Source organism: Paroedura picta, chromosome 7 (genome assembly GCF_049243985.1).
Source record: "Paroedura picta isolate Pp20150507F chromosome 7, Ppicta_v3.0, whole genome shotgun sequence".
NCBI classification, from domain to species: domain Eukaryota; kingdom Metazoa; phylum Chordata; class Lepidosauria; order Squamata; family Gekkonidae; genus Paroedura; species Paroedura picta.
The window spans coordinates 44,101,608-44,129,101 of NC_135375.1; the positions used below are offsets into that span (position 1 = coordinate 44,101,608).

At 41.3% G+C, this 27,494-nt stretch overlaps 1 protein-coding gene across 1 annotated transcript in view; it reads left to right on the top strand.

Moving 5' to 3' along the window:
* Positions 1–27,494, top strand: part of LOC143842462 (uncharacterized) — a 73,394-nt gene that overhangs the window by 6,453 nt on the left and 39,447 nt on the right. Inside the window, exons 3-9 of the mRNA XM_077347683.1 lie at positions 4,768–4,905; positions 6,848–6,897; positions 7,794–7,893; positions 9,680–9,768; positions 10,598–10,712; positions 22,143–22,262; positions 27,105–27,335. Coding sequence (XP_077203798.1) covers positions 4,768–4,905; positions 6,848–6,897; positions 7,794–7,893; positions 9,680–9,768; positions 10,598–10,712; positions 22,143–22,262; positions 27,105–27,335 — 843 coding nt within the window. The remainder of the gene's footprint in view (positions 1–4,767; positions 4,906–6,847; positions 6,898–7,793; positions 7,894–9,679; positions 9,769–10,597; positions 10,713–22,142; positions 22,263–27,104; positions 27,336–27,494) is intronic.

A 27,494-nucleotide genomic window follows, 5' to 3' on the forward strand; every position in this document is an offset into this window, starting at 1 on the left:
CAAGCCAAGGGAGGGGAAAGTGGAGCAAGAAGCTGCTTGTTCATTTTTCTTTTCCTGCAGCCTGAGCAAATGGGGTGGGGTGGAGCGTCAGGAGTGAATGGGGGGGGGGGGGGAGAAACTCCATAAGCAAATCTTTGTTCATACTGCTCATAGAACAGTGGGCTTTTGGAGCACAGTCACTTAAAAATTATCCCAAGAGAAGGGGAATGAAGTTAATCCGGCCAAATACTAATGTCTACACTTGAAATACTGGGGCTTTCAGAGAGCTTTTCTCAGATGTAATGAGTTATATCCACTCCTGGATAATGTGGAGAAAGGATAGTGTCACCGCAGACTCGATCACAGACATTGCAGAGGGAAAATATAAAGCACCCCAAATCAAAATGGAAATCAAATGAAGTGCAGAGCAGGGGAGGGGGATATTCAGGCTAGGGCTGAGTAAAAGCCCAATGCAGACTCAACCCATGTCTCTGCCTACCTGCTGGCTTTGCCTGCTGCTACCTAGCTGGATGGAAGGATGAAAGTAATGAAGGAAATGGGAGATCATGACATCAGTTCTTGTGTGACCCAGATTTTTGTGTAGTGGTGAAGCTCTGGTACTGCCCTTCTGCTAGGCTTTCTCAACCAGAATTTCGTGAAACCTTGGGGTTTCATGAGAGCCCTGGAAAGGTTTGCTGAACTGGTGAGAATTAATGAATTTGTATATGTTTTTAAAATATGTTAAACATTTGTTGGGTGATATAACCATATATGGTCATGTTAGTGATGGGCCTGGAGGCGGTGGGAAGGGGAGGGGCCCCAGGTAGGAATGTACACAGCTATTCTTCCTAACCATATTCTGCACAATCATGCCACTTCTGGGGCTTCTCAGAGCCTGAAGACTATTTCAAGGGTTTCTCAATGGTAAAAAAGTTGAGAATAGCAAGAATAATCTGCTGTTTTCTAATATTTCTAAAAAAATGACACACAAATTTTATAATATTGCATTCAATTACTTTTTGAATAACCAGGCATTTGATTTTTTTTTGCTATTACTAAAGCTTTGTTTTTGCTAATGAGATTTTTTTATAAATAGTATGTTTGTTATGAAGTACACATACAGTATCTGCATTGCACAAAATCTGCTAGTTTTTTTAAAAATAACAACCAGATAATGTGGCCTATCACATTTAGTCCCAAATTGAGATATGAAAGAGAAAACAAATGCCAGGCTCGACCTCCCTATGGCCGGCATTTTGCTTCCATTGCCAAGTATACAGGTCACTGTTCGGTCACCTGTGTCTGACATTTTAGCACATTTAAAGCAGTCCTTAGTGCCATGCTGCTTCTCAAAAACTTTCTTTGGTGCTTCAGACATTGCCTCGCTCATTATTCCCTGTGGAAGGTCAAGGCCTTTTCTGTCCGACCGGAACTATTCACTAATTAGAGCCCTTCATTTGGCACTGAATGTGTCATGCCTGCAAATTTTCCTGCTGGGATCAGTGGCATTTGTGTTTGCTTTCATAAATGTACAATAGTTGTAAACTTCAGTGAAGGACTGCCTACTCAGCTTGTGCTAAAGGAGACTAATGCAGTCCTCTCTAAAATGCAGCTATTACCATAATGAGCACAAAAAAAGGGGGGGGGGCTTTGACCAAGATGTGGGCTAGGGTGGTCACCAGCAAACAGGGACATATCTGTATTTTTTCTTCAAGCTTAAGTTCTGAAATTTTCTGAAACATGGCATATAGCCTTCTGTAGTGATTCATTTCCAGCCAAGATAGATTCAAGCGGGTAGTTGTGTTGGTCTGAAGCAGAACAAATTTTGTGTCCGGTAGCATTTTTAAGACCAACAAAGTTTATTTAAGATATGAGGTTTTGTGTGTGCACACACTTTTCCAGATACAATGTCAAGATACAGGGACATTGTAACTGAAGGAGTGTCCATAATAAACTCTGTTGATCTAAAATGTGCTACTGGGCTCAAAATTTGTCCTATTGAACAAAGTTTTGGAATGTTCACTTCTTGGAGGCGTAACTATTTATTTAAACCATTTATTAGCCACTTTTCTACATTGCAGAACTTAAGGTGTATTACAGTATAAATGAAATCCCAATACGGACCGTCAATAAATAAAAACTAAATTGGTCAAATACAGTCCTTTTTAAAAAATAAAGCTGTGTCCAACTGTTTCCAGAAGATCAAAAGTGAGGCGACCAGGTGCCTTCACCTGGGGAAGTTGTTTAATAATTGTTGGGCTGGTGTGCCCACCAGACAACTTTTTTAAATCCTTGGGATACTCAGGAGGGCTTCTCCATGTGATCTTAATTTCTGGACAGGGACATATGGGAAGAGATGGTTCTTAGATACCCCAGTTTCAAGCCATGTAGGACAAAGGACAAAAGCAACATTTTGACATGGACTTGGGAGCAGATCAGTAATGGAAAATCAGTAATATCAGAGCCACATGCTTCTAATACCTGGCCCCAGTCAGCAGTCTAGCCACAGCATTCTACACTAGCTGTAGCTTCTGAACATTCTTCATGATTAGTGTCAAGTAGAGAACATTTCAGCAGTCCAGTCTTGTAACTAAGACATGGGTAACTAACTCAGAGAATTTCTGTCTTCTCAAGCCTGCAATAGCCTGCTGGGACATACCTCGTGGCATATAAACTGCCACGAGCCAGTTGAGTCCGGGAGTAGTGGTCTAGAAATTTGAATATAAATAAATTAAATTCACTTTCAGCTTCTTCACCCTCAACCAGCCTATTACTGGCTCCAAGCACTGGTTTAGAACATCAGTAGCATCCTCGGGTATCATCCACATATTGGCAATGCTGCAACCTATATCTCCCGATGACCTCTCTCAGTGGCTCTATTGACACTTTGCTTATTATCAGAATGTTGGGTGTCCTTCTCAAGTGTGAGGAAAATTTAATTCCTCTTATCATTTCTTCACTGTGTGGATTTTTGTGCAGTTCTGGGGCTGCCACCAGTTTGTAGCCCTCCCCCATCTCTTGAGCATGGCCTCATTATTCAGTTGTATTGATCCTCATTCTTGGGCCATTATTCACAATTAGACATATGATAGGAATTATCATTATCTGATACTCTGGAATGCCTTGAATTTTTTTTCATGCTGCACATATTGGGCAAATAAAACTTCACAAGGCATTTTATTCCTTCCAAAAGAAAATATTTTTCCTGAATCTCCCTGCCTGTGGGCAGACCTTTGCATCAAGGAACAAAACTTAGCAAGCTAACTGTAGCTCAGTAGGCCTTATTTCCTTGTATACATGTTTAGTATTTTTCATACATTTACTTGACAGGTGGTGAGACTTTAGACATGCATAAGATTGCACTTTCATATTTGAGAGCTTTGCTGCTAATGCAAGCTCAATCTTTAAATGTTATTGCTTTACAAATATGTAGAGTGTGTAATGGTGGTATTTCTCGTGGTGGAGGAAAGTGCCATCAAGCCATAGCTTACTTATAGTAACCCCCTAGCATTTTCAAGGCAAGAGGTATTCAGAGGTGGCTTGCCATTTCCTGCCTTGACGTCACAACCTTGGTGTTCCTTGGAAATACTAGCCAGCGCTGATCCTGCTTAGCTTCTGGGGTCTGATGAGATTGGGCTAGCCTGGGCCATTCATATCAGGGCATTTTTCTAGCATATGTGTATTTTAAAGGCAAAATGGAGAAAGGAAGGAGTGTATTTCCATGGTTCTGTGGTGTCACAGGTGGGCTATGCTAGTACTCCTGTACTTTAAAAGTTCAACAACGACAACAAAAATCCTTGCCTTTCCTTGAAAAAAATTAAGTTTGACTTTGATGCAAGTGTTTGTATGCTAGTTATAATTTTTCAACCAGTATATCTAGAGGAGCAAGCAAACAATGTGTGAAAATTGCATCCTGAGAGTAGAACTGTGTTTTGAAACAGGTGGGCAGTGGAATTATTGGCGTAAGAACAAATGCTTATCTATAGAGGTGGCAGAAACTAGACTGTTGTTTACAACCATAACTGTTACTAGTATTATTAGAAGTGGTGGTGTAGTTTTTGCCAGTGATGTGATTATGTCCATTCTGCAGGGACATGAAAGAATATTTGTGGACATCACTCTAAGGTGGTTGATTTGATTCTATAAACAATAACTTACATGGAAATTAAGAAGACGTTGATAAGGCTAAATATTGCTCCATGCAATATACTTCTCTGTTCGAGATGGGAGGGGGGATGAGAAAATATTTTTTTTTCTTTGCTGTTTAAGTCTGATGCTGACCAGTTTTTGTCCAACGTTCTTCTTTTGTGCAGATCACTTAGAGGCATATAAAATCAACCATGACGAACTCATTATGCACATGTTGGATAATGCACTTTCAATGTGCTTTTGCAATTGGATGTGCACTGAAAATGCATTATCCAACGTGTGCAGAATGAGAATTGGGGTCCAGGAAAATTAGCTTTATATATATTTTGTCTGAGGGCTTGTATGAAGAGCTATATAACCATTAAATAGATATAACTTTTTGGAAAAGTTTTCAACTGTGGTGCTGGTTCTAAATTTGGAAACTCAAAAATTCTGTTGTGGAAAATTAATTTCTTATTGATTTCATTATTAGGATCAGACATCCTGCTTATGTAAAACTTGCCTGATTAATTAAACTGTGATGTAGAACTAACTGAATATGTATGGATTAAATATAGTTCATTACTTTTTGGATATTTTAACTTCTCTCCTATCTAGTAAGAGTTTGCCGAATGTTGACTATTTCTCTTGTTTTTCAAGGTTGGAAGGCCCTTGTCCAAGAACCCTGCAGGCAGCCATCTCTTTCCAGATTCAGCATGTCAAGATAATTCAGTGTTCAGAGGAGATGAACAGAACAATGAAATTCATACTCCATTAATGAATAGGAGTGAGCAAAAGGTAAAAAAAGGGGACTTCTTGTGTACAGTAAATCAGCAGACTTATCCAAAGATTTGGTGTTCTGGCAACTCTTTGTGAAGGAGTGCATAGGCTATTCTAAATTATGTCCAAATGAGTAGCCTTGTTGGTCTGAAGTAGCACAATAAAATCAGAGTCCAGTAGCACCTTTAAGACCAACAAAGATTTATTCAAGGCATGAGCTTTCGAATGCTTGTTGGTCTTAAAGGTGCTACTGGACTATGATTTTATTCTAAACTAGATTGAAAGCCCATTGTATCTATGAGTACAATAGGCGCTAGCATCCCCTCTCCTCCCTGGTCCCCGGGCAGCCCTCCTGGCAGGCCCCCCCCACCCGAAAAACAGCTGCTGCGGCATCACACGGCCCAAGGAGTAGGGCTGCCGCGTCTTCCCCGTGGCGGGCCTGCTCCTTTGCCCACGCCGAAGCACTGCCCCCCCTTTCCCCTCCCCATCTGAGTCCCGGTCTCGGCACGGCCCAAGGACCAGGCCCTGCGCATCTCCTTGCACAGGCCTCGGGTGTGCTTTCCAGGCCCCTAGGAAGCCATCCGGCTGTGGGGGGAGGGGGGGACAGAGGGAGCGCTTCCCAAAGCCCTGGAAAGCACACACAGGGCCTCGCAGAGGCACACCCAGAAAGTCATCCGGCCGCAGGGGGGTGTTGGGGAAAGGGAGCGCTTCCCGGGGGCCTGGCAAGCACAACTGGGGCCTCGCAGAGGTTCCGGATGTGCTTGCCAGGCCCCTGAAAAAGCGCTCCCTCTCCCCTACCCCCACACCCCCCTTGCTCTCAGCGCTTCCTGGCGACCTGGAAAGCAGCCGAGAAACTCACGGGGAGGACTCTTTCAAAGCCCGTTCTTATGAACGGGCTTTGAAGCTGTGTTGTAGATAAGACAGAAACAAAATCAAAAGGCCAAAATAATGAGTCTCTCATCCACTCTTATTAAGTATATATTAGGTATATTAATCATTCAACTTCTTGACAAACAGTAATAAGCAGCCAGGCTTAGTTGACTCATGTAAGTCAGGTGGATTCAAGTTATCTGGGGTTGTTTCCAGGTCTAGGGTTGGCCAGCCTCCAGATATTCCAGAATTACAGCTGAATTCTAGATGATAGAAATCTGACGTCCTGAAGAAGAGGAAGAAGAGGAAGAAGAAGAAGAAGAGTTGGTTCAAGTTTCCTTTTCACCAAATTTTCACATTATTTCAAAGTGTGATGAAGATGACGATGACAAAGAAGAGTTGGTTCTTAAATGCTGCTTTTCTCTGCCAGAAGGAATCTCAAAGTGGCTTACAATTGCCTTCCCTTTCCTCTCCCCACAACAGACACCCTGTGGGGTGGGTGAGGCTGAGAGACCCCTGCTATCACTGCCCGGTCAGAACAGTTTTATCAGTGCTGTGGCGAGCCCAAAGTCACCCAGCTGGCTGCATGTGGGGAAGCGCAGAATCGAACCTGGCATGCCAGATTAGAAGTCCGCACTCCTAACCACTACACCAAACTGGCACCAAACTACACCAAATGTCTGCTTTGGAGGGTGGACTCTGTTGCATTATTTTCAGCTGTGGCCTCCCCTCCCCAAACCCAACCTTCTTCAGAGTCTATCCCATATCTCCAGGAATTTTTCAATTTGGGTCTGGCAACTGTAGACCTGGCCTCAATGAATCCTCCCTCAAAGTCCAAAAATATATGTATACACACATACACACACTTCCCCCGCACAGCTCCAGATTTAAGTATCCAAAGATATGGATAACTTCACTGTTAGAATATAAGATGATGTGATAACATGGGATTTGATTATGACTTTCTGTTACATTATTATTTTATTAATTTAACATGAGCTTTGTATCCCTTATATCTGAAACTGTTAAAATGAACTTCACATGTCCTAATAATCCACTGAATTGTCTTACTTTTGGATTGGTTTTTCAGAAGCTTTTGGAAGAAAATATAAGATTAAAGCATGAATTAGAAGATTTAAGGTACTGATATACATTGATTCTAGATGAGTTCCATTTAGTTTTAGATGTGAAATGGTACATTATAAATTATTATTTATTATTTGTTTATAAGCTGCCCTTCATGAACCTGTTATCATGGGGCAGTGTACAACATTGTGAAGTAAAACCAGTAAAATTACATAATTACACTAAAATTACTAACAAGTTAACATTAGATGTCTGCAGTCTCTGCCTGCGTTTCCCATAGAGCAGACCCTAGGCCAGTCGGGGAACCCCATATGGTGATCTGCTTTTCCGGGCATACTGGCCTCAACCATATGCCTGGCGGAAGTGCTCCATCTTGCAGGCCCTGTGGAACTGTGCTAGCTCTGTTAGAGCCCTGATGTTCTCTGGGAGCTCATTCCACCAGTCGAGGCCAGTTGCACTTCTTTCGGGCTGGGGATAACCAGTTGGTTGGCCTTTACTGATTGTAGCATTCTCTGTGTCTCTTACAATTATGATAGGAATTCATAGAACTGAAATCTGTTCCTCTGCTTGCATATAACATTAGAAATCTGATTGAATCTTGAAATCTATGTTTCATGTAGTTGTGTGTTTATTTTCTCATAGGAGAAGACATTGGAGGCATCATTAATATGTGTATGTTCAAATGTAGTCTGACTAAGTAGATAGTGAGGAATTAGGAGGTTAGGGAAAATTCTTTGTAAGGTAAGGGTTTATTTATAGAATAGAAGAAATAAGATCAAACACAATTTCCCAGAAAAATAGAGGGGCTTTAGATTGATCAGCTAAAGAAAGGAAATGATTAATGCCCTTTTCTGATTTAAATGTCACTTCTAATAGTTCCAAAAAATGTAGTTACTACAGATCAATATAGCATTCTCTTTTTATAAAGAAGAAATGTTTTTTATTCTTAGAAGCCAATATGAACAGCTTATAGAAGAAGGGAAGAATGAATGTTTTGATGAAAGACGTGTCAATCTTTTGAAGGCTCAAATACTGCAACTGGAAAGACAGGTGATATGACATTCTGCCCCCCCCCCCCCCACTTGAGTTGAATTTTATGTGAAAGCCTCTTTGGAAGCTGATATGCAAAAGCAAAACTTGTTCAAAAGTTAGTATTTAGTCAGAGTTTCTTGGTCTTTATGGCTCATTTCCTGTTGCTCCTCCCCACCCTGTTTTTAGGGTTGCCAGCTCCAGATTGGGAAACCTAGAAGTCTTGTGGGTGACACCTGAGGAGAGTGGGATTTTGGGAGGGAAGGGACTTTAATGGTGTATAATGCCATAGAATCCACATTCCAAAGTGGCTTGTTTTCTTCAGGTGAACTGATCTCTGAAGCTTGGAGATCAGCTGTAATTCCAGAAGATCTCCACTTATCTGGAGGTTTGTAACCCTACCATAATTATTGATAGTTTGGTAGAACTGGATGGATAGAAGCCATAACTCAGAATTTTGTTTGTAAAAAAAAACACTTTAAAAATTAAACAAAAAATAAGTATAATTGTCAACAATTTTGAGATTTGTATTTAGGGAAGTGCTGTCTATTATAGAAGGCAGTTTGCTGCCTATGTTCATGTAGTTCGTGTTCATGTGTGGCTGCTTTCCAAGACTCTCCATATGTCTGCAATGATATGGTTTGTTTTGGTCCTTCAGACTTTCTTGGGGCATGCTCTAATCTGGATGATCATGCACTGCTTTCCCTCTGGCACAGGAAAATCAAATATAGAAATTTGAGAAGAAGGATATTCAACTGGATGATCTTGAGTTGTTGTGATTGAACCCTCCATGACCTATTGAGGCTAAAATTAAAATTACTGAAATCATGTGTACACAAATAGTGATAATAATTTAAAGTTCTCTTCCTTCTATTTTTTTCCACTACACCTTTTCCGCTATGTCCACAACTGGAAAAGGATCATCGTACTAAAACCTATTCAGGATCCCTGGCCTAAAGGTGGTGAGATTGGTCTCAATCACGACCATGGCCCCAGCCTGGTGGAATGCTCTGCTAAGAGAGATCAGGGCCCTGCAGGACCTTAACCAGTTCTGCAGGGTCTGCAAGACAACTATTTAATCAGGACTACGGTCAAGGTCCTGATGGCATTTTAAGAAGTTTTAATGTCTATGGAATTTATGTATGATTTTATGTTATATTTTTTCTGATTGCTGACTTGTTTTACCCACCCTGGGCAATGAGGAAAGGTGAGTTGTAAAAGTAAAGATTACTTACTTACTTAAGTAACAAACTTAGACGAAATAGGCGACATGACATTGTCTCATTGCAAGTTTCCCCATTCATATTGCAGTTTATCATCTCCACTTCACAGTGGATAAATGCCTGTGACTGGAAGAGAACACACTTCTGTTAATTGTATTTTAGTAAGGGAGGACGAAAAGGAAGAAGCGCAGAAAGTATGTGTTCTCCCCTATTGGTGATCCAGTAGATAGACATAGGTACTGTCATGAATGCATAGATGGATTAGGATATATACACTGGCAAAATAGTTACAGGAAGGAATGGAAAGTAGTAAAATATTTTAAAAGATGGACACAGAAAGATGAATAACATCTACAGTCACAAATGGCAGTGAATTGGGTAGCATATATTCCATGCAAATACAGATACGAATGATTTCTTCCCTGCTGCATGGTTAACACACTGCTTCCATTTGAGTCTAGAGCTTCTCTTTCCCCCCAGATGCCAGATAAGTGTATTTGGATTATTAAAAGAGTGTATTTGCACCAAGGGAAAAGAAAAACTGAGATGTTTTTAGGAATCATTTTGTGTATAATTTTTCGCAGGTGGTTCTGATTACAGAAGGATTAAGTTCTCGAGCTGCTCTTTTGCTGGAGTTCAACGCTTCTTTAGAAGCTTTTACCGACAAGCTTAGGTAAGCCGTGGAGAGACACTTGAGCGTTGTTGTTTTTGCATGAAATTGATCCTGGAAAAAACGATGACCATCTTGGGTGCTGTGTTGAGTGTTAGAGGATTATGCGTGCCCTTTCCCCCCTGAAAAGTGAATTCATGTATCAGTCTCAGTAGCTGTTTCAGTCTTAAGGGAAAAGCCCCCCATGATCAGCCTCTCTTATTGCATTCTAAAGCTTTGTATTTTGAACCAAGAAAGTCCATCTGGACTGAGGAGCATGGCATGGTCACCATTCCTTAAATGCTGTGGAGACTGTTCAGTGCACACTCCTCTTCCCCCCTCCCCTTCCTAATTTTATCCAGTGTCTGGAAGAGAATTACCATATAGGTAAATGCTGTATTAAGTAAATTGTGATGTGATTCTGAGACATATTGATAGAATAACTTGTGCCAGTCATATATTTAAATTTTCAAAACTTACATTGAAATAAAAGAAATATATGATGTCACCTGAAATGAAGGTAAATGTTTACCTATATTGTCCCTGTCTTATGGCTTCCACTCTCTCCATAAACTACCTTGAGCTGCAATCTCTCTTAGTAAAGAAGACTACTGTAATTTCTTAAGTATTGAATAAGATGTCTTGAAACATGCATTCATAATGTGTATGCAATTTGTGTGCATTTTTTTATCCATGCTGAACATCTGTACTTGAATAAATATTCTTTTAAAATTACAATTGAAAAATAATATAAAAGTGGAGTTGACATTCACATAATATGTAACTAAGATGTGATACATGTAAAAATTAAGGCAGAACAGTAATAGTACTAATGTGCTACCATTGTATACAGCTCTTTTCTTAGCACTGAGGAATCTGCATTGGAAGTATCCATTCCATGTCCAGAATTTCTACAAATAATTGAAATGTGTCTTGCAATGAGACAAAAGCTGCACAGAAACCAGCAAGTGAGTGATAAGTACACTAACACCCTTCCTTCCTTCCTTCCTTCCTTCCTTCCTTCCTTCCTTCCTTCCTTCCTTCCTTCCTTCCTTCCTTCCTTCCTTCCTTCCTTCCTTCCTTCCTTCCTTCCTTCCTTCCTTCCTTCCTTCCTTCCTTCCTTCCCTCCCTCCCTCCCTGCTATAGCGCACTGCATTTTTATCACTATAAATTACATAAAATGCCCTGGCTTTCAAATGAACCTGGAGAGTTTAATACTAGTCTTTACACTGCTTATAGCCAACTTCAGAAGAATGAAAAGCCATACAGTTTATGTCACAATCACTTATAGCTCCATTTTTTTCTGTGGAGTAAATGATTTTAAGAGATGGATTTTTATATAGCATACACATTTATCAGAATGGACAGAGGAGGAGGATAGAACATCAAGTGCTGTCAGGTACCTTTGGTAACCTTTTGAAAATATGATTTTTTCATAGCTTTGGTGTCTGCTAGATTGTTTCAGTAACTTTTAAAAAATCTAAGGACTATATCTAGAAGGAAGTATCTAAAGAAGAACTAAGTTTTAGTCCAGTTACACCTTTAAAACCAACAAAGTTTTATTTAAGGTATAAGCTTTTTTATTTAAGGTATAAGCTTCAGTTACGTTGAAATGGAACTTAATGGCCCATACATATAGGTAGAGGGTAAACAGCAAATAGATGCTTTCGAATTATGGTGTTGGAGATGAATGCTGTGAATACCATGGGCAGCCAAAGTTACCAACAAGATAGTTTTAGAGAGGAGCAAACCAACTATGTCATTAGAAGGGAAGATATTATGGCTAAAGTTCACTTACTTCGGGCACATCATACAGTCAGACTCGTTGGAGAAATCATTAATGCTCGGCATGGTCAGTGGCAAAAAGAAACGTGGTCGCCAAAGGATCCGCTGGCTTGACACGAGCAAAGCCAATACAGGGATGACCATGAAACAACTAAAAGAAGCAGTCAGAGACAGGGGCACATAGCGAAGACTTTCCTGTAGAACTGCCGAGGGTCGGACACGACTGAACAGATAACATCATTATCATCAAACAGCAAATTAGCATACACATAATAAAAGTGTTTAACAGATGCATAGACCAAACTGGAATAACAAGTTTGGTTTATATGGTCACCATTTGTTTGAGTAGGATTCCACGAGAAAACGTAATGAAGGAAATATATCAAAATCAAAATCCTGATGGGATGACCACCCGTATTCACCCCAAGAATCTTTAGCTAGATGTCTAGAAGCAGTGATAGAATGGCTTAAACAGAGTAATCTGAAGCCCAACTCTTCTTCCTATGGGTCCAAGCGAGGAAGCGCAATTGCCCAACCTGGATGCACCTGCCAGTGGCTCACTCTGCCAGAAATCTGGGTTTGATCCTAGATGCTTCCCTCTTCATGGGGGTGCAGGTCACAAAGGTAGTGTGGCTGGCATTTTTCCACCTGCATCAAGCCAAACTATTAGTGCCCTGTTTGGGCCTGGAACACCTAACCACATTGATCCATGCGATGGTAACCTCTAGACTGGATTTCTGCAACTCACTCTATGCGGACCTAGCCTTATCCCTAATCCAGAAACTACAACTGGTCTAGAATGCACTGGCCAGGCTTATCACAAGAACACTTTGAAGGGCCAACATCCGGCCCATACTGCAGCTGCAATGGTTACCACTTGAATCCTGGATCAAGCTTAAGGTCTTGATATTTACCTTTAAAGCCATATGCGGTTTGGGTTCAACAAACTTGAGAGGCCATCTCTCTGCCCTCCCTAAAGAGCGCTACACTCAACCAGTGCCAACCACCTAGTGATTCCTGGCCCCAAGGAATCACATTTGGCCTAAACTAGGGCCAGGCCATTCTCTGTCCTGGTGGAATGAGGACACTTGTTGGAATTAGCTCCCAGAAGAGATCCAGGCCCTGCCTGAACTATCACAGTTCCATAGGGCCTGCAAAACAGAGCTCTTCCACCAGGCATCTGGTTGAGGCCAGTGACAACATCTACTGGGCCCCCATAACCCCTTTTATCCAGATAAACTCACTCTATGGGGTTGGGACCATAACATCACATGAACATGTTACGTTATGATTGAGGATGTTATGATTGTTGATATGGTTATCAAACTTACCTTGTAGTGTTACTCATCTAATGTTTTCTGTGAACTGCCTTGGGCTGCAAGGGAGGGTGGTATATAAATATAAATAAATAAATAAAATGCTGAGGATGCAAATAATGATCCTGCAGACTGCTGGAATACTATGTCTCTGCATATACCCCAACATATATCTAGTGAGTTCCCTCCAATCCCATGAGCAATGTTGGCAGAGTTCAGAAAATAATCCAATCCATGCTTTGGCTTTTGCTTTCAGTGAATTTACAGCAACAACATTTGTGCAGTGGTTCTCAACCTTCCTAATGCTGAGATGAGACCCTTTAATACAGTTCCTCATGTGGTAACCCCCAACCATAACATTATGCAAGTGTTTTTTCACAGAAATTAAACTGAAACTGACCAATGGCATGAAGATCCATTGCTCATGATTGTATAGAAATTGTTTTTTTCCTGGGGTTTCTCAGTTAAGTTCTTCTCTTGTCCTACCATGCCGATCTCCCTCTTTTCTGCTACTCCAGAAAGACGAATGCTGCAACTCTATCTACCCCACAAGGCTGATGTGTAGATTGCTCCCCCCGGCCAAGCTGCTTGTCTTGCCACGACCCCTGTGAAAGGGTCATTCGACCCCCAAAGGGGTCCCAACCCCCAGGTTGAGAACCACTGTGCTAAAGGATAATGACTGACTTCAGGCCACTGATCACTGATATGATAGAGAGTCCTCCAGACCACAAGCACTAACATGCAATACACAGAGAGAAATAAGAACTGCAAAAAAAATCCATAAACCCTAAACACAAGAGAATGTACCACAGCTCCCCCTAGAGCAGTGGTCCCCAACCCCCGGTCCAGGGACCGGTACCGGTCCGTGCATCAGTCAATACTGGGCCGTGGCTCCTCCTCGTCCTGCTCCCCAGCTGCTGCCTTGGGGGCTGCCCTGCCACTCTGCCGCTGGCTCACCTTTGGTGCTCTCCAGCGGCCGCCATGGCTGGGGCTCCCCCTCAGCGTGGCACTGTGCAGCTGCTGCTGGCAGCGCCCCCCAGTGGGTGGGAAAGCAAGTAGAGCAAGCTTGCGGTCCGGGAAGCTTCTTACTGCGGGAGGGGGGGAGAGGGAATCAGGGCCGCGCCCGCGCATTTCGCATGTGCACGTGCGAAAGTGCTGCGCATGCGTGATTTCGGGCGAGCATGGCGCATGTGCGCATGCGCAATGCGCGGGTGTGGCCGGGCAGTTGCCCTGCCGATCCCCAGCCTCAAAAAGGTTGGGGACCACTGCCCTAGAGTACAAGTGGACGAAACTTGTTCAGCAGTATTTACAGTAACTAGACCAGCCTCAACTTTTTTACCATTGAGAAACCCCTGAAACATTTCTCAGGTTTCAAGAAACCGCAGGGTTTGAGAAAGCCTGAAATAGACTCTTAGCAGGCTGTTGCTACTCCAACAAGCAGTACAGCTCTCCCTCTTCCACAAAGAACTAAATGATGTAAGACTGGGCACTCTGACTCACAATGCTATGATCTGCTGGCTCCTTTTTTTCTTATTAAAAATACCGTCAATTATGGTTGGTTTTCATGGGCAGCTGTAGAGAGCTAGGAGCTCTTAAATGGTCCCACACATTATCCAGATTTATGATGATCCTCACTGGGAATTACAGCAGTTCCCAGTGAACAGGTCCAGTTGGCTAGAACAGCAGCTCCCCCAACCTTTGTAAGACGGGGAGACGGCAGCCCAGGCGCCATGCATGCTTCCCAAGCCAGGGCGCAAATGCGCATGTGCGGCAGTGCTGCATAAACGCGCATGCACGGCAGTGCTCCGCAAATGCGCATGTGTGGAGCTGCCGTGCATGCACGGAGATGCTGTGCATGTGCATTTGCACCCGCTGGCAGGACACAAATGCGTGTGCATGGCAGCTTTGTGCAAAAGCGCATGCACAGAGCTGCTGCACATGCACGTTTGCGCATACTGGGGGCACAATGTGCATGTGTGGCAGCTCCGCACATGCGTGTTTGCGCCCGCTGGCATGCTGGCAGCCATGTCTCCCTCTCCCCCCCCCCCCCCCCGCAGCGAGAAGCTTGGCAGGCCTCAAGCGAATCGGCTGCTGAAGTGGCCGATTTCCTCAAGGCCTGCCAAGCTTCTCGCTGCAGGGGGGGAGGGTGGTGCGGCCTCTGGCTGCCTGGTGCCGAGGCTTCCGTGGCCTGGTACCAGGCCGCCCAGGGGTTGACGACCCCCGGGCTAGAGACCATCGAAATAAGAGAGTTCAATTAATTATTATGGTCTTCGTTTAGGCAATGTTTCATAATTCCTGATATTGGAAACAGTAAGATTATTTTAAATAGGCCTGATTTGTTTCTTGCTGACATAACGTTCTCTTAAAGAATTTTAAAATTCATAATCCAATTTTATCCTGTCTAGACAGGCATGCTTTCATTTCTTTGCTGCTAGTCAGATAACAGCAACTGACTTGAAAGGAGTCTTTCCCAGACTTCTTTTAAGAAATCCAACCAAATATACTCTTTCCTATCTCCTTGATATTGCAAGTCATTTTTTTCTTAATAGATTTCAAAGTAGTTGAATTTTACAAGAAGCAGCAGGAAATGCTTGCTGCTTCTCCTGCAGGTTAATTCAGCCACTATCTGTGGCATGTAAGTTATGGCTGAAAATTCCTCATTTTGAATAAGTGTTCCATAAACTCAATTAGAAGCAAGAAAATCTACAAGGAAGGTTGAAATATAACCGGGACAACCCCAGCCCCAATTTTGTGAAGTCATTTTTGATCACTTCTGCCTCTTTCTGGGAACAAGTGAGCTGTGGAATAAAAAATATTTCTTAGGGTACAAGTTTCTACTTGCTATAAAATGGAAAGCTATGTAGACATGCTTATATTCAAAGCCTTCTATGGCCTTGCTACCCCCTTCTTCTCTGCTTCTGTATCCTTATATGGCTTATCCCTGTGCCTGCTGTTCCTCCAGCTTCACCACCTACTGTCATACAAAGTGCTGCTCCCTCCTAAGCTTTTCCTTTAACCTTGGCTGCCCTTTATGCCTGGAACTGCCTCTGAGGACACTTGCGTATCACCTCTCTCATGTCTTTGAATCCTTTCTTTGTATCCCATCTGTTCTATGATGCCTTTGGCACATAGGCTGTTCCCTTCTGAGACTAAATGTAATCATGGGTGACTGGAATGAAGGTATCGCTTCCCCCTCCCCCCATTTATTTCTGCCTCCATCTCCTCCTCTTATTTCTTTTATGTCAGTTTTTAGATAGCAAGCACCTCAGATCAGGAATCTGTCATTTTATAGTCCCTATGAAAAGTGCAAGACACATCAATGGACTGATATGTAAATAATAATATAATTTGGGTTTTGAATTAAGTTCTGCACAGAAAGATAATGTACTGTGGATTTGGTGGTCTGAGAGCCAGTTTAGTGTAGTGGTTATGAGTGCGGACTTCTGATCTGGTGAGCCAGGTTCAATTCTGCACTCCCCCACATGCAGCCAGCTGGGTGACCTTGGGCTTGCCACAGCACTGGTAAAGCTGTTCTGACCGAGCAGTAATATCAGGGCTCTCTCAGCCTCACCTACCTCACAGGGTGTCTGTTGTGGGGAGAGGAAAGGGAAGGCAACTGTAAGCTGCTTTGAGACTCCTTCGGTTAGAGAAAAGTGGCATATAAGAACCAACTCTTCTTCTATTCATACTCAATAATATCTCCTGAAAATCTTGGAGCGGCTTGCTAGGTCTGTACGTTGGTTTAGTAGACAGTTATTCCAACCAATGTGTGGTGGTTACAGTACAAGGTCTGTGTCTTAGGACTGGAAAAGAATTGATGCTTGGAATGTAGTATCTTGAAAGGAAGCCTTATGGTGAAGTCAGCACTTTGGAGCAATCTGATTGAAATTTCAGAACAGTTTTTAAAGGCAGTCCCAATAGAGTTCTTAGAATAATGTAATCTGGATGTCATCAAAGAATGAATTGCTATGTAATGAATCAGTTGTGGCTGACCAAAGATGTTGTGTTTTTGTTGTTATTATTTAACAGCAGTAAAAACATGTAAATAAAGAAATACAATACTGAAAAAATTGAATGCTTGATTTCCTCTCCCTCCCCTTGTCCTCTTAGCTCCCTACCTAGAATGGAGATGACATAGCTTATAAATAGGTGGGAAGAGCCAAGGCAAGGGAAGTGGAGGGAGGCTTGTGAAACTTTGGACAGCCCTCTTCTCAACCATAGTGCCATTTTACAGGCCCTGCAGAACTTTGGGGAGAAGATCTAAGCTTCCAGTTGTAGTCCAGGATCCAGTAGCATCCTCTTCCCGGGCTACGAAGCTCCTCCTTTGGGGAATGCAGCCCCTTCCTGGACAGGCTGACTACTCAGTCCTCCAGTGACTTTTTCATTGACCAACAGTACCTCTTGATGTCATGTCTTAAGTGTCAGGAAGGCATCTCTTGGAGTTTTTATAATTGCTGGCCAGGTGCCAGTATCAGATTGCAGTGTCCTTCACCAGTTTTCCAAGCAAATTAAGCCAAGGCAGGTTACAGGATGCAAGTTCATTCTAATCCAAGGTTCAAAAACCCAAACATCATGGTGAAGGTGACTCTGTACAAGCTCTTGGCTATAAATCTTGGCATGCTTGCACCTCCTTCTCTTGTTTGTTGGCTTCCACTACCTCTGGTCTGGCTATGCTTTCACCTCAGAGGAATCCTCAATATCATTGAGTCCTGGCTGACTCACAACAGATTTAGTCATAATCAGGAAAGGAGCTTTAAGTTGATGTGTGCCTGTTTTCTCTTTAAACTGGAGGCATAACTTTGTAATTTGCAGTTGCAAGATTTTTGGCACCATAATAAGCAAGCCGTAGATGAATCTGCTGTGATGCAAATTGCACAGGTGGTGACCAGATACCTGCTCAAGACACCTCTTTCACAATCCAAGGTGGAAACTTCCTAATGGTTGGAATGGAAAGTATGGCCCACTGAGATTTCTGAAAAGCTAGCCTTCTAGCAGGAATTCTTTCATTTTCCATCTCGGGGAAGCAATGTCTGCTTGGAGAAGAGGTGTCTGAACCATGTTCAGGCAGAAAATAGAGTGGTGTTTTGCTTGGAAGTTCAGAAACCAAATATCCCTTGTCTGGCTGCCAGACAATCCTCAGATCTCCTGGCTATACTATACCAGCCATACAATAAATAAATATGCTGTGTTTGTTAAATGCAAGACTAAGCTTTATTCTCAGGTGTGCAAACAAACAAAAATGTGGTGGTCATCTAACATTGCGTAGAAGTTATGTCCAGTAATATTCTTTTAAAATTGTGCATAACCTTTTTGTGGTGGAGTCAGCTTACATTCAGGACCATCTTCCTTTCTAGTAAATACAGCACTTAGGAGTAGTGCCTAATGATGGGAAAGAGACCCTGAGTGACTTCACAGTCTGTAGGAGTCTTCTTCATAAAACCCACAAGGTGGCAGCATTAGCCATCCAAGTCTCGGCAATTAGATCTGTATTTGCAGGAGTGTGAGTAATATGGACTAGGAAATTGTTGTAGATATCTCCTACAATAAGAAGAGACTGAGTAAAGGGATGCTTACTTTGGCCAGGGTCTTTATGATGGGGTTCTTTGCTTCTAAGACAGACTTTCTCAAACCGGGTATCTTGACCGTGCTGGAAGGATTTCCCGAATGTGTGGGTGTTAATTACATTTTAATATATTTTAAAAATTTGTTCAACCTTTATTGGATGATATGACCATATGTGGTCATGTCAGCTCACCTCCCCCAATGGCCCATGATGGGCCTGGAGGAGGTGGGAAAGAGAGGGCCCTCAGGTGGGCATGGACACAGCTATGCTTCCCAACCATATTTAACATGATCACGCCACTTCTGGGATTTCTTGAAGCCTAAAGAATGTTTCAGGGGTTTCTCAATGGTAAAAACATTGAGAAAAGTTGGTCTAAGGTGATGGTTTCATTAGCCATGGCTAGATTCAAGCTGTCAGGATAGCCACTTGACCGCCAAGAAGAAGGGATGCTCATCGATATCAAGCCCTATTCTGCATTAAGTATAAGCGTGGTACTTACTTTGTGTATTTGTCCAGGGCACTTTCATGGCTAAACTCATAATGTGGGAAAGCTTATCTTATTTTTTGCCACTTTTTAGACCAATGTTTCCTCACTAAGCCCACTGATGCTAATCTTGATGAGGCAATGGTTACTGAGTTCATAATAATTTCATTAAAATGTTCCATTAGTTTGTAACCTGAATGACCTTTTATTGTTGGCTTTTGGCCTGCAAAAACATTGTTTGCCCTATTTTCTATCAAAAGCCATTCATAGTAGGTTTTGCAATTCTTATTTCTGGAATAGATTTTGAAAGATGTTTTAACAATAAAAGCGATAAATCAGGGTGCCTGTGTGTGAAGCGATCAGAAACAAACTATGCCATGAAACCAGTTGTTCAGACCATCCGTTAAAGCTTACAATGCATTTTATTTTCTGTAATACAGTAAATGTGATTTATCTCTGTAATACAGTAAATGTGATTTATCTCTTCACATCTCTTCTCTGTGTCCTCTGAGGCAATAGGCCTGTTGCTATGGTTACCCTTCTATGTTGACTGTGTTCAAGGTTTTAGTTGTGCATGGTCAGAACATGGAGACTTAGATCTCTACTGTCAGGCAGTAACATGTTTCTCTACCCTAGGAGCCAGCAAAGTAGGCTTGTTGTGTGTTCCCTGGGCAGGTGAAACCTGTTTTCTTCCACATACCTGCCTCCACAGAATCAGTTTCTTGTTTGTAATAAGTTGTCTGGGCAAGCACTTGCAAGGAGAGTTTGAAGAGCTGCTTGTTCAGAACCTGACTAGAAAAGTCTGGCTTAGCTGGGTTTCGTGCTCTAGTAGGAAATTTGGCTGCCAAGCCCTACTAAAAAGCATTACTTCTGGACTGTGTGGCTCATGGCAGCAGCAGCAGCAGCTCAAGTGGCAGAAGAGGGCGTGTTAATAGGTGGCTGACGAATGTCTTAAAGGGATTTAAGGTATCTGCAAATTGTGAAAGGACTTGGCCTATGGAGCAAACCTGTCAATATGAAATGTAGATATGAAATGTCTAATTAAGATAAATATAAGAATGATGGATTGTAATCTTCTTTCTTCATAAAATCTTTCTACCTTCCACTCCTGTATTCTTCTCATTGTTCCTTTTTCCTGGGTGAGCACTTGATTCATGGCCTAAAGGCAGTGGAACCCTCCGACTGTCATTGAGCCTGCTGCTCTGATACCATTAAAAAGTTGGACAGCGGATGTCAGATTCCCAAAACAGTGCCTGTAGGGAGCAATATAAATCCGGGGCAGTTGCATTTCAAAAAGCAATTCAATGTTTTCCTCTGAATAATGAAACTGGCTTTTTGGGTGGAGCTGTTATTTTTTTTTTAATTTAAAAAATACCCTTTAAGGAAGGAAGGGCCTCTGAAGGAAGAGAAGCTGTCAAAAAATAAACATCAACACATCCTTTTAACAACACACTTTATTCATAGTGATAGCATGGCACAGATGAGTGACTCATTAATCTATAACTCATAGGATAGGATTGGTTTCTCATCAGGGGTTCCAGTTGCACCATGTGTCCTATATTATGGCTGTTCATTCAGAACTAATTTGCTGGATATTGCAAACGGTGCAGTTGCATATGGTGCTTATTCATGATGTAGGCCATGGACGGCAAGTTAAATGAGTGGGTCAGGTGCAGGAATTAGAATGCTCAAGTTATGGTGCCATTGCCATCAGTAAATCTTTGTGCTCTGAGGACTTGGCATAATATTTCATAGCATTTGCAGTCAACTTGGCAACAAAATTTGTACTTTGTTTTATTTTCATACATTAGAATAGGAACATTCATTGTTGTGGTTACCTAAAAATATTTAAATCACAATAATGTGGCTTTTCTTTTCTTTTCTTTTTTACTATAATGAAAAATAATCTTTGGACTATAAACTGTGCTTCCTTCTTTTTAGCGTGGTGTGTGTCAGTATTGGTTTTTGTCCTTTTGGTTTCTTTCTCTCTCATTGGCATGCAGCTTTGGTCAAGTATGCCTCACCAGATAACCTTGCTAGACTTGACAAGGAACTAGTAGAAGTGGCTTTACCATGGCTTAGAGAAGGTGAATCCCATATTTATGCTTTTGCCTTAGAAGTACTCCAGAAGCCGTTCTGTGTCATCTACTTTGTATATACGTAGTTTCATTGTCACCTTAAAAGACTTTCTGAGGCTACAGCAATTATAATTGGGGCTTAGGCTTGTGCAGCCCAAGTCACTGTGTATTTAGGTGGATGCTTGGTTTGCTAGGATTTTGATACTTTAAAAAGGGGACCTTTAGCTAGTTGTAACTGTTTCTCTGGGTTGGATGGATGAATAAGCTTCCTTCTGATACATCTCTTTACAATGCTTAACACAACCATTTTAATGCTGCATAGATTGATGCCTCTGACTCTTTCAGGCCATGGATCATCTATTAACACCATGCAGTCTGCTTCTATGGGTGGTTTTTGTTTACTGTGGGTCTGTTTTGTTTTTCTAGTTTGCCTCCCCTTCTATTCCTTCCCCCAGCATTTTATTTTATATTAAAAATTAAATCCCAATGCAAGAAAAAATCGAATGCTCTTGCTAATGTGGTAATTTAGGGTAAAATCCACTTTGTGAGATCCAGATTGCTAACTCTAAACCAGTACTCATTGGAGGAAATGTCTTAGGAAATGTGAAGGAAACTATTGAATGAAAGACTTCACAGCTATTACAGTATTTTCACGTTTCCATGTTGTTGTGGTAGCCTATACCACAGTGAGACTCATTCAGGAAAAAAGTCCCATCAGGATTCCCTCTGTTTCCCTAATGCAGTAGCCAATTATCACCCTGAATTCACCAGCCCATCCCTACCCAGTCATGGCTGTATGCTCTATCTATGCTATATTACTAGTGGGTTCAACACCCTCCACCCTTTTAATGCAACCCCTTTGTTTGTTTCTGTTTCTGTTATAGATACCGAGGCAAGCAATGTTTTGACTTTGACCATGTAGTTCTGGAACTCGGACAGATTTATTTTAACATTGTTAATAAACCTTGAAAAGGATAGACAAACCTCTAGGCTACTTCAAACATCTAATAGATTCAAGGTTTTATAGGAACACAATTACATGAGTCATATATGTAGCAGTAACACAAGAATATTGTAATGTAGACTTTCATTCTGGACTAAATTGTATGAATTTCATTGGTAACAATCCCATTTAAATTATTTCCTAATGCTAATTCTTTTCCCCCCCTTAGATGTCTAATTTATCAAAACTTGCATTGCCCTGGACCCTGGGAGGAAAGCTCAGTACACCACCAGTGACTCTCTTGGATCTTTGCTATGGCAAGACAGAAAATTTAAACCTTAGATATGTGGTAAGAACTTTGTAATCTGAAATACAAGTAAAAACTCTGCTATTCAGCAGATTTATGTGTTTAATTTAATGCACTTTGTATCACCTTACATGAATACACAGGAAGCTGCCATATACTGAATCAGACCTTTGGGTCATTGAGGTCAGTGTGGTCTACTCAGACTGGTAGCTGCTCCCCAGGGTCTCAAGTTTTCTGACATCTGAGACAGTGTTCCATATTTTAAATCATAAACAATAAAACTTGTATCAGGGCATTGGGTGTCTTCCCAGTTGGTGGTCTGAGGCTGGGTATCTCACCCGATCTCCTCAAGGCACAGAGATCTAGGAGTAGCCTCAGATACTTCCCAACAAAGAGAACAAAGAACATAATAGAGGCTCCATATGACATTTCTCTGCATTTTTTCCTCATTCTGAGACCAAGATGTTTAGAATTTCTACTTTTTGTGAAAATAAAAACACTTAAAGTACAAATTTGGAATGTGAAGTAATTCTCCATTTTGGGATGGTACAGAGGTACCGTGGAAGGCATAATTATGGCAGTAGTCCAGCTGTTTGATCCAGAATGAAACAAACATTTGTGACTGAGAGTAACAAATTACATTTATTCTAATGTGACATGAAGCACTGCTTTCCAGAGTCTTGTTTTTGTGAGTTGTCTAAAAAATAACCATCTCCCTTGGTTTCAGGGAAGTAAGTCTGGAAATAAGAACAGACACTATGAGACTGACATGCAAAGAAGAAAAGGGCATTTCTAACCTCTATAGTGTGTCAAGGGTATGACCTTTTGAATCTGAACTGAAACAAATTGGCAATGACAGTTCCTGATTCTCACTGATCTCACTTGAAAAACATTGCAAATTGTATCTTGGCAGAAGGGGCTTTCATGATGAATTATTCATGAAAATAACTTCATATGGAGCACCTGCTGAGAAGAACTTGCATTGCATATTAACATATATGCAGTAAGCTTTGCAATTAAATCGCCAATATCAAAACTGTTTGCTGTGGCAATGTTATAATGTGTCATGCTAAAGGCAATGACAAATATGGGCTTGCATTCTTGGAACATTTCATAATTTTAATTAGTTTTAGGCAAAGGTCACCTTCTAGCAACATGAAGGGAGCCACACTCGGCCTTTTCCCCTATCAATAATTCTAGCAATTCATTTTAGGTTGTATTTTCTTACAATATATCTTATTTCTGTAGTTTGTTACCTACAAATTGTCATGTTCTTTGCTAAGTGGAATGCTGAAGATCAGATACAGTCTTAAGACCAATAACCCCACATCTGAACTGTTGAATATGGTTACTTGAAAACAAGTTTTGTTTTATTTAAATGGCATTTGTTTCCATGTAGATGTTTTTATGGCTGAGCAGTAAATCTCATGATATTGGTGGCTTATAATCAAGAAGCATATACAGTTCTTTCGTGAGATTTCAAGATGGCTTCACAGATGTAACTGGATGAGTGTTGGTCACATAACTCAAACCTTCTGGATTTTTCAATAAGATTTTCCTCACTCCTTTCAAGCTAGATATGTAATTAATTTTCACTTAGATATTTGCAATTATTGTTGTGTTCCCACCTTATTCAAATAATGCATTCGTATCCCCATTTAAAATCAGGTTTCCATGTACATATCCACAGCTGTATGTATAACTATGTGCTGTGTACAACTTTCCCTTCTCAAATTCAGGAGCATGAACACAGTATACACAGAGCTCCTTTTAAAATAGCTAAACTCAAAGCTGTTCTCTGCCGAGGAGGGGAATAGAGGACCAGATTCAGTTCTTCTTCCCAGTTACCTTTTCTGTCACATATTTGATAGACAATCTTTTAGCTCTTAAAGGGCTTTGTGTTGGACCAGACAAAGGCCTTGAATTGTACAAACGTAAGCTTGATGATAGTCTCCAAAAAAGTAAGACTGCAACTTCTATAATCTAAAGTAGAGGTAGTCAAACTGCGGCTCTCCAGATGTCCATGGACTACAATTCCCATGAGCTCATGGCAGGGGCTCATGGGAATTGTAGTCCATGGACATCTGGACGGCCACAGTTTGACTACCCCTGATCTAAAGCATCCTCATCCATCACATACATTGTACTCTGTTTTTATAGAACAGACTTTACCTTCCTAGGTCTCTTAGAGATTAAGATGTATTCTTAATATTTTTCCAGACTCTTCAGAGGAGTTACAGCCTACAGCCTTTTAAGGAGGAACACTTTCTTATTCTTCTTTGCTCTTCAATACACTTTGCTGATCAAGTTATTTGTAAAGAACTGGCTGATTTAACTGCCGTAATTGGTTCCGGATTTGTATACATTTTTAGTCCAGTTAACAATTCATAGTGTCCAAGTTTTAATCCTTCATTTTTAGTACTGAACTGTGAATTTGAATTTCTTTCCATTCACTTTTTCACTGAACATTGCTGGAATCTTGCCCTGTAGGTCGTATTTCAGAAAATATCTGAACTGAAAAACTTTAAACTGTACACAGTGTGTACAGAAAGAAAATCTTTCCAAAGATCAGTTTTTAAAATTTCATTCACCATCTTGTTCTTCCATCATGTAGTCTTCTTGAATGAAAGCTAAATAAATATAAATGAAATCTTTCATGCATGAACAGCGATACTTTAATTCTATTGGCAGGATGATGAAAAGATTCCTCTACATAGGTACAACACATTCTCCATAGAAGAAAATCAGATGTTCTTGTGAAATGCAGTTATATTAAACCAGAATTGTCCATCATACCAAAACTTTCTAGCATAGGGTTCCCCTCCCCAATAGGTTTCATGCTGTGCAGCATTTTCTTGACATCATACAACAGGACAAGAACCTTTTCTGGCAAACATATCTAGATCAAGCAGCATCATTGTTGTCTACCACATTATAATATAAAAAGAATAACACAATTTTTCTGCATAGTGGAGATGAATACATAATTTCCCTTTTTTCTAATCAGCTAGAGAGACGTGGCTTTTTTATTTTTTGATACAAACTGCCTGGAATAATGAATAGGTGTACAATCGCCCAGGCAGAGAGGAAAAAAAAAAAAAACTTTTCCCCACCAGTTTACACACAAAGCATGCCTCCCCCCCCCCCAATAATCGGGAAAAATATCATTTCTTAAAAGCTTCAAGGCTCAGGAATCAAAGAGGGGTGGCAGTAAAAAAAAGCCCTATGCATCTATGAATAGATGCACAGGTGCATAGGTATTTAAACAGAGAATTTTTATTTATTTATTTATTTAAAAATTAGCTTGCATTGCGGTGCCTTTAAAAGAGGGAGAAAGGTGATTGGCTGCCTGTCTTCATTGACAGGCGGAAGAGAGGAGCGTGTCTAGTGCATTCCCCTCTTCTGCCATTTCAAGCAGGCCTGTGGAGTGGCAAGACGCGCGAGAGGGCGGCAGAGGAGCCAGGAGATGAGGAATTTGCAGAGGCAATTTTTTCTAGTGTTACCATTGAACTCGAGTAACGCTCAGTAAAATTGTCAAGTGTTGACCGGTCCCCAGTGATAAAAAGGCTGAGGCCCACTGTTCTAGAGAACTTGGGGTCAGTATCTCTGCAGTAATATGTCACAGAGGCACTAAGTCCAATCTGTTGCCATCTTCGCCACCTTATGTTGCCTGCTTTCTTGCCCTGGCTGGTAACCTAGTGCCAGAGGAGAATGTAGAAAGAAAAAACATACACAGTCATAAACACTTGGAGAACTAGACAGCTACAAGCATTATGGGATTATTTGTTTGAATATAGATTTTAAAGAGGGGGTTGACAGTGTTATGTCCCTTGAACACAGCTGTGATGTTCTGAGTGACGAATGGTTGCATTTTGGGAACCGGAGCACTTTTGATGGACTTCTGTTGTCCTTTGAGCACATGTGCCTATGCATCTGAGAATAAAGAAGTCTTGAAATAAAACCTCATTTGCAGTTGTCGCCGCATGAAGCTTAGAAGGTCAACTATGAAATGCATAATTATGTGTTAGAGTTGGAAACATCAAATGAATACTGAAAAGCTGAAGCATTCAAATTGTACATAAAAGATAAGCAACTCATGTTGTGGCTATCAAGCAACTGTGTCTCACGCATAAATCTGAATGACTATTTACATTTAGATGTTTTTCTTGATGGATTATTTCTAAAAATGTATATGATGATCCTGGTATTCTCAGAATTCATGCTAGTCTAGTTGGAGTCATAAACTGCCAATTTCTCAAACCTTAGTGCTAAACATTTCAAATGTTTTCATGGTGCTTGATCTTAGTTGTGATTTTCTTGTTCTTCACTAAATGAAAACATGCTGTTCAATAAATTGCAAGTACATCTGGCTAAAGGTTTAAACAGGAAAAGGACACAAGATTCTGTGGTAGGTAGAAGATGATAAACATTCTCTTGTTTATGCTTTTCTAATACTCTGTTTAGAAGTCTGGATTTTAATTTTTTCTTCTTTTGGCTATTCTACCTCTGAGCCGTTTCTTAAGAAAAACAATCAGCTTTATAACAGAGTGGCTTTGATCTGTGTTTTTCTATTTGTTTTAAGAAGCTAGAAGTCTGGCAATTTGTTGTGTTTGATGCTTTGTCAGATCATGCCCCCCTCAACACATGTTCTCCGCAGATGGCTTGGAAGTGGTAGAGGAGGAAGAGAAGGCAACATGCCCGGAGTTTGACATCTCCACTAAAGTTCCCAAGAGATTGTTTTAGAAATGTCAGCTTAGCTGCTGTAGTGCCTGCAGGTGCTCAGTTTGGGCATGTGGCCTTTCACCTGACATAATTAACTGACTTTTATTCCCACAATGTTTACTATTTCTTGTCTTAACCTTTTTGTTGTTGTTGTTCTCACAGAGTGCTCTTGAAGGGAAACTCAGCAAGCTGCGGAGACATCTGTTTGCCATGAGGCAAACTCTGAGTCTCATGCTTGCCCCAGGACAGGGGTCTTCTGAGACAGCTCATCACATCCTCCCAACTGCTGTTTATGCTAGGCTGATAAATCAGGCAACTCAGTGTCATCAGTCGGTGGCAGAATGTGGGCGCGATTTGCTCATGTTGACACTGCTGGTCCCTTCAGCACCTTGGGTGAGTATGTTGGGAAATAGGTAGGTTTTCAAAACCCTACCTTTTCCTAGTGATGTATAATCAAGTCTTATACTGCCTTTGGCTGTTTGTGCACAGGAATAGAAAGTTTCCATCTTCCTTTTTATAGAAAAGTAGGTCACATTGCTTGAGACTGGCATG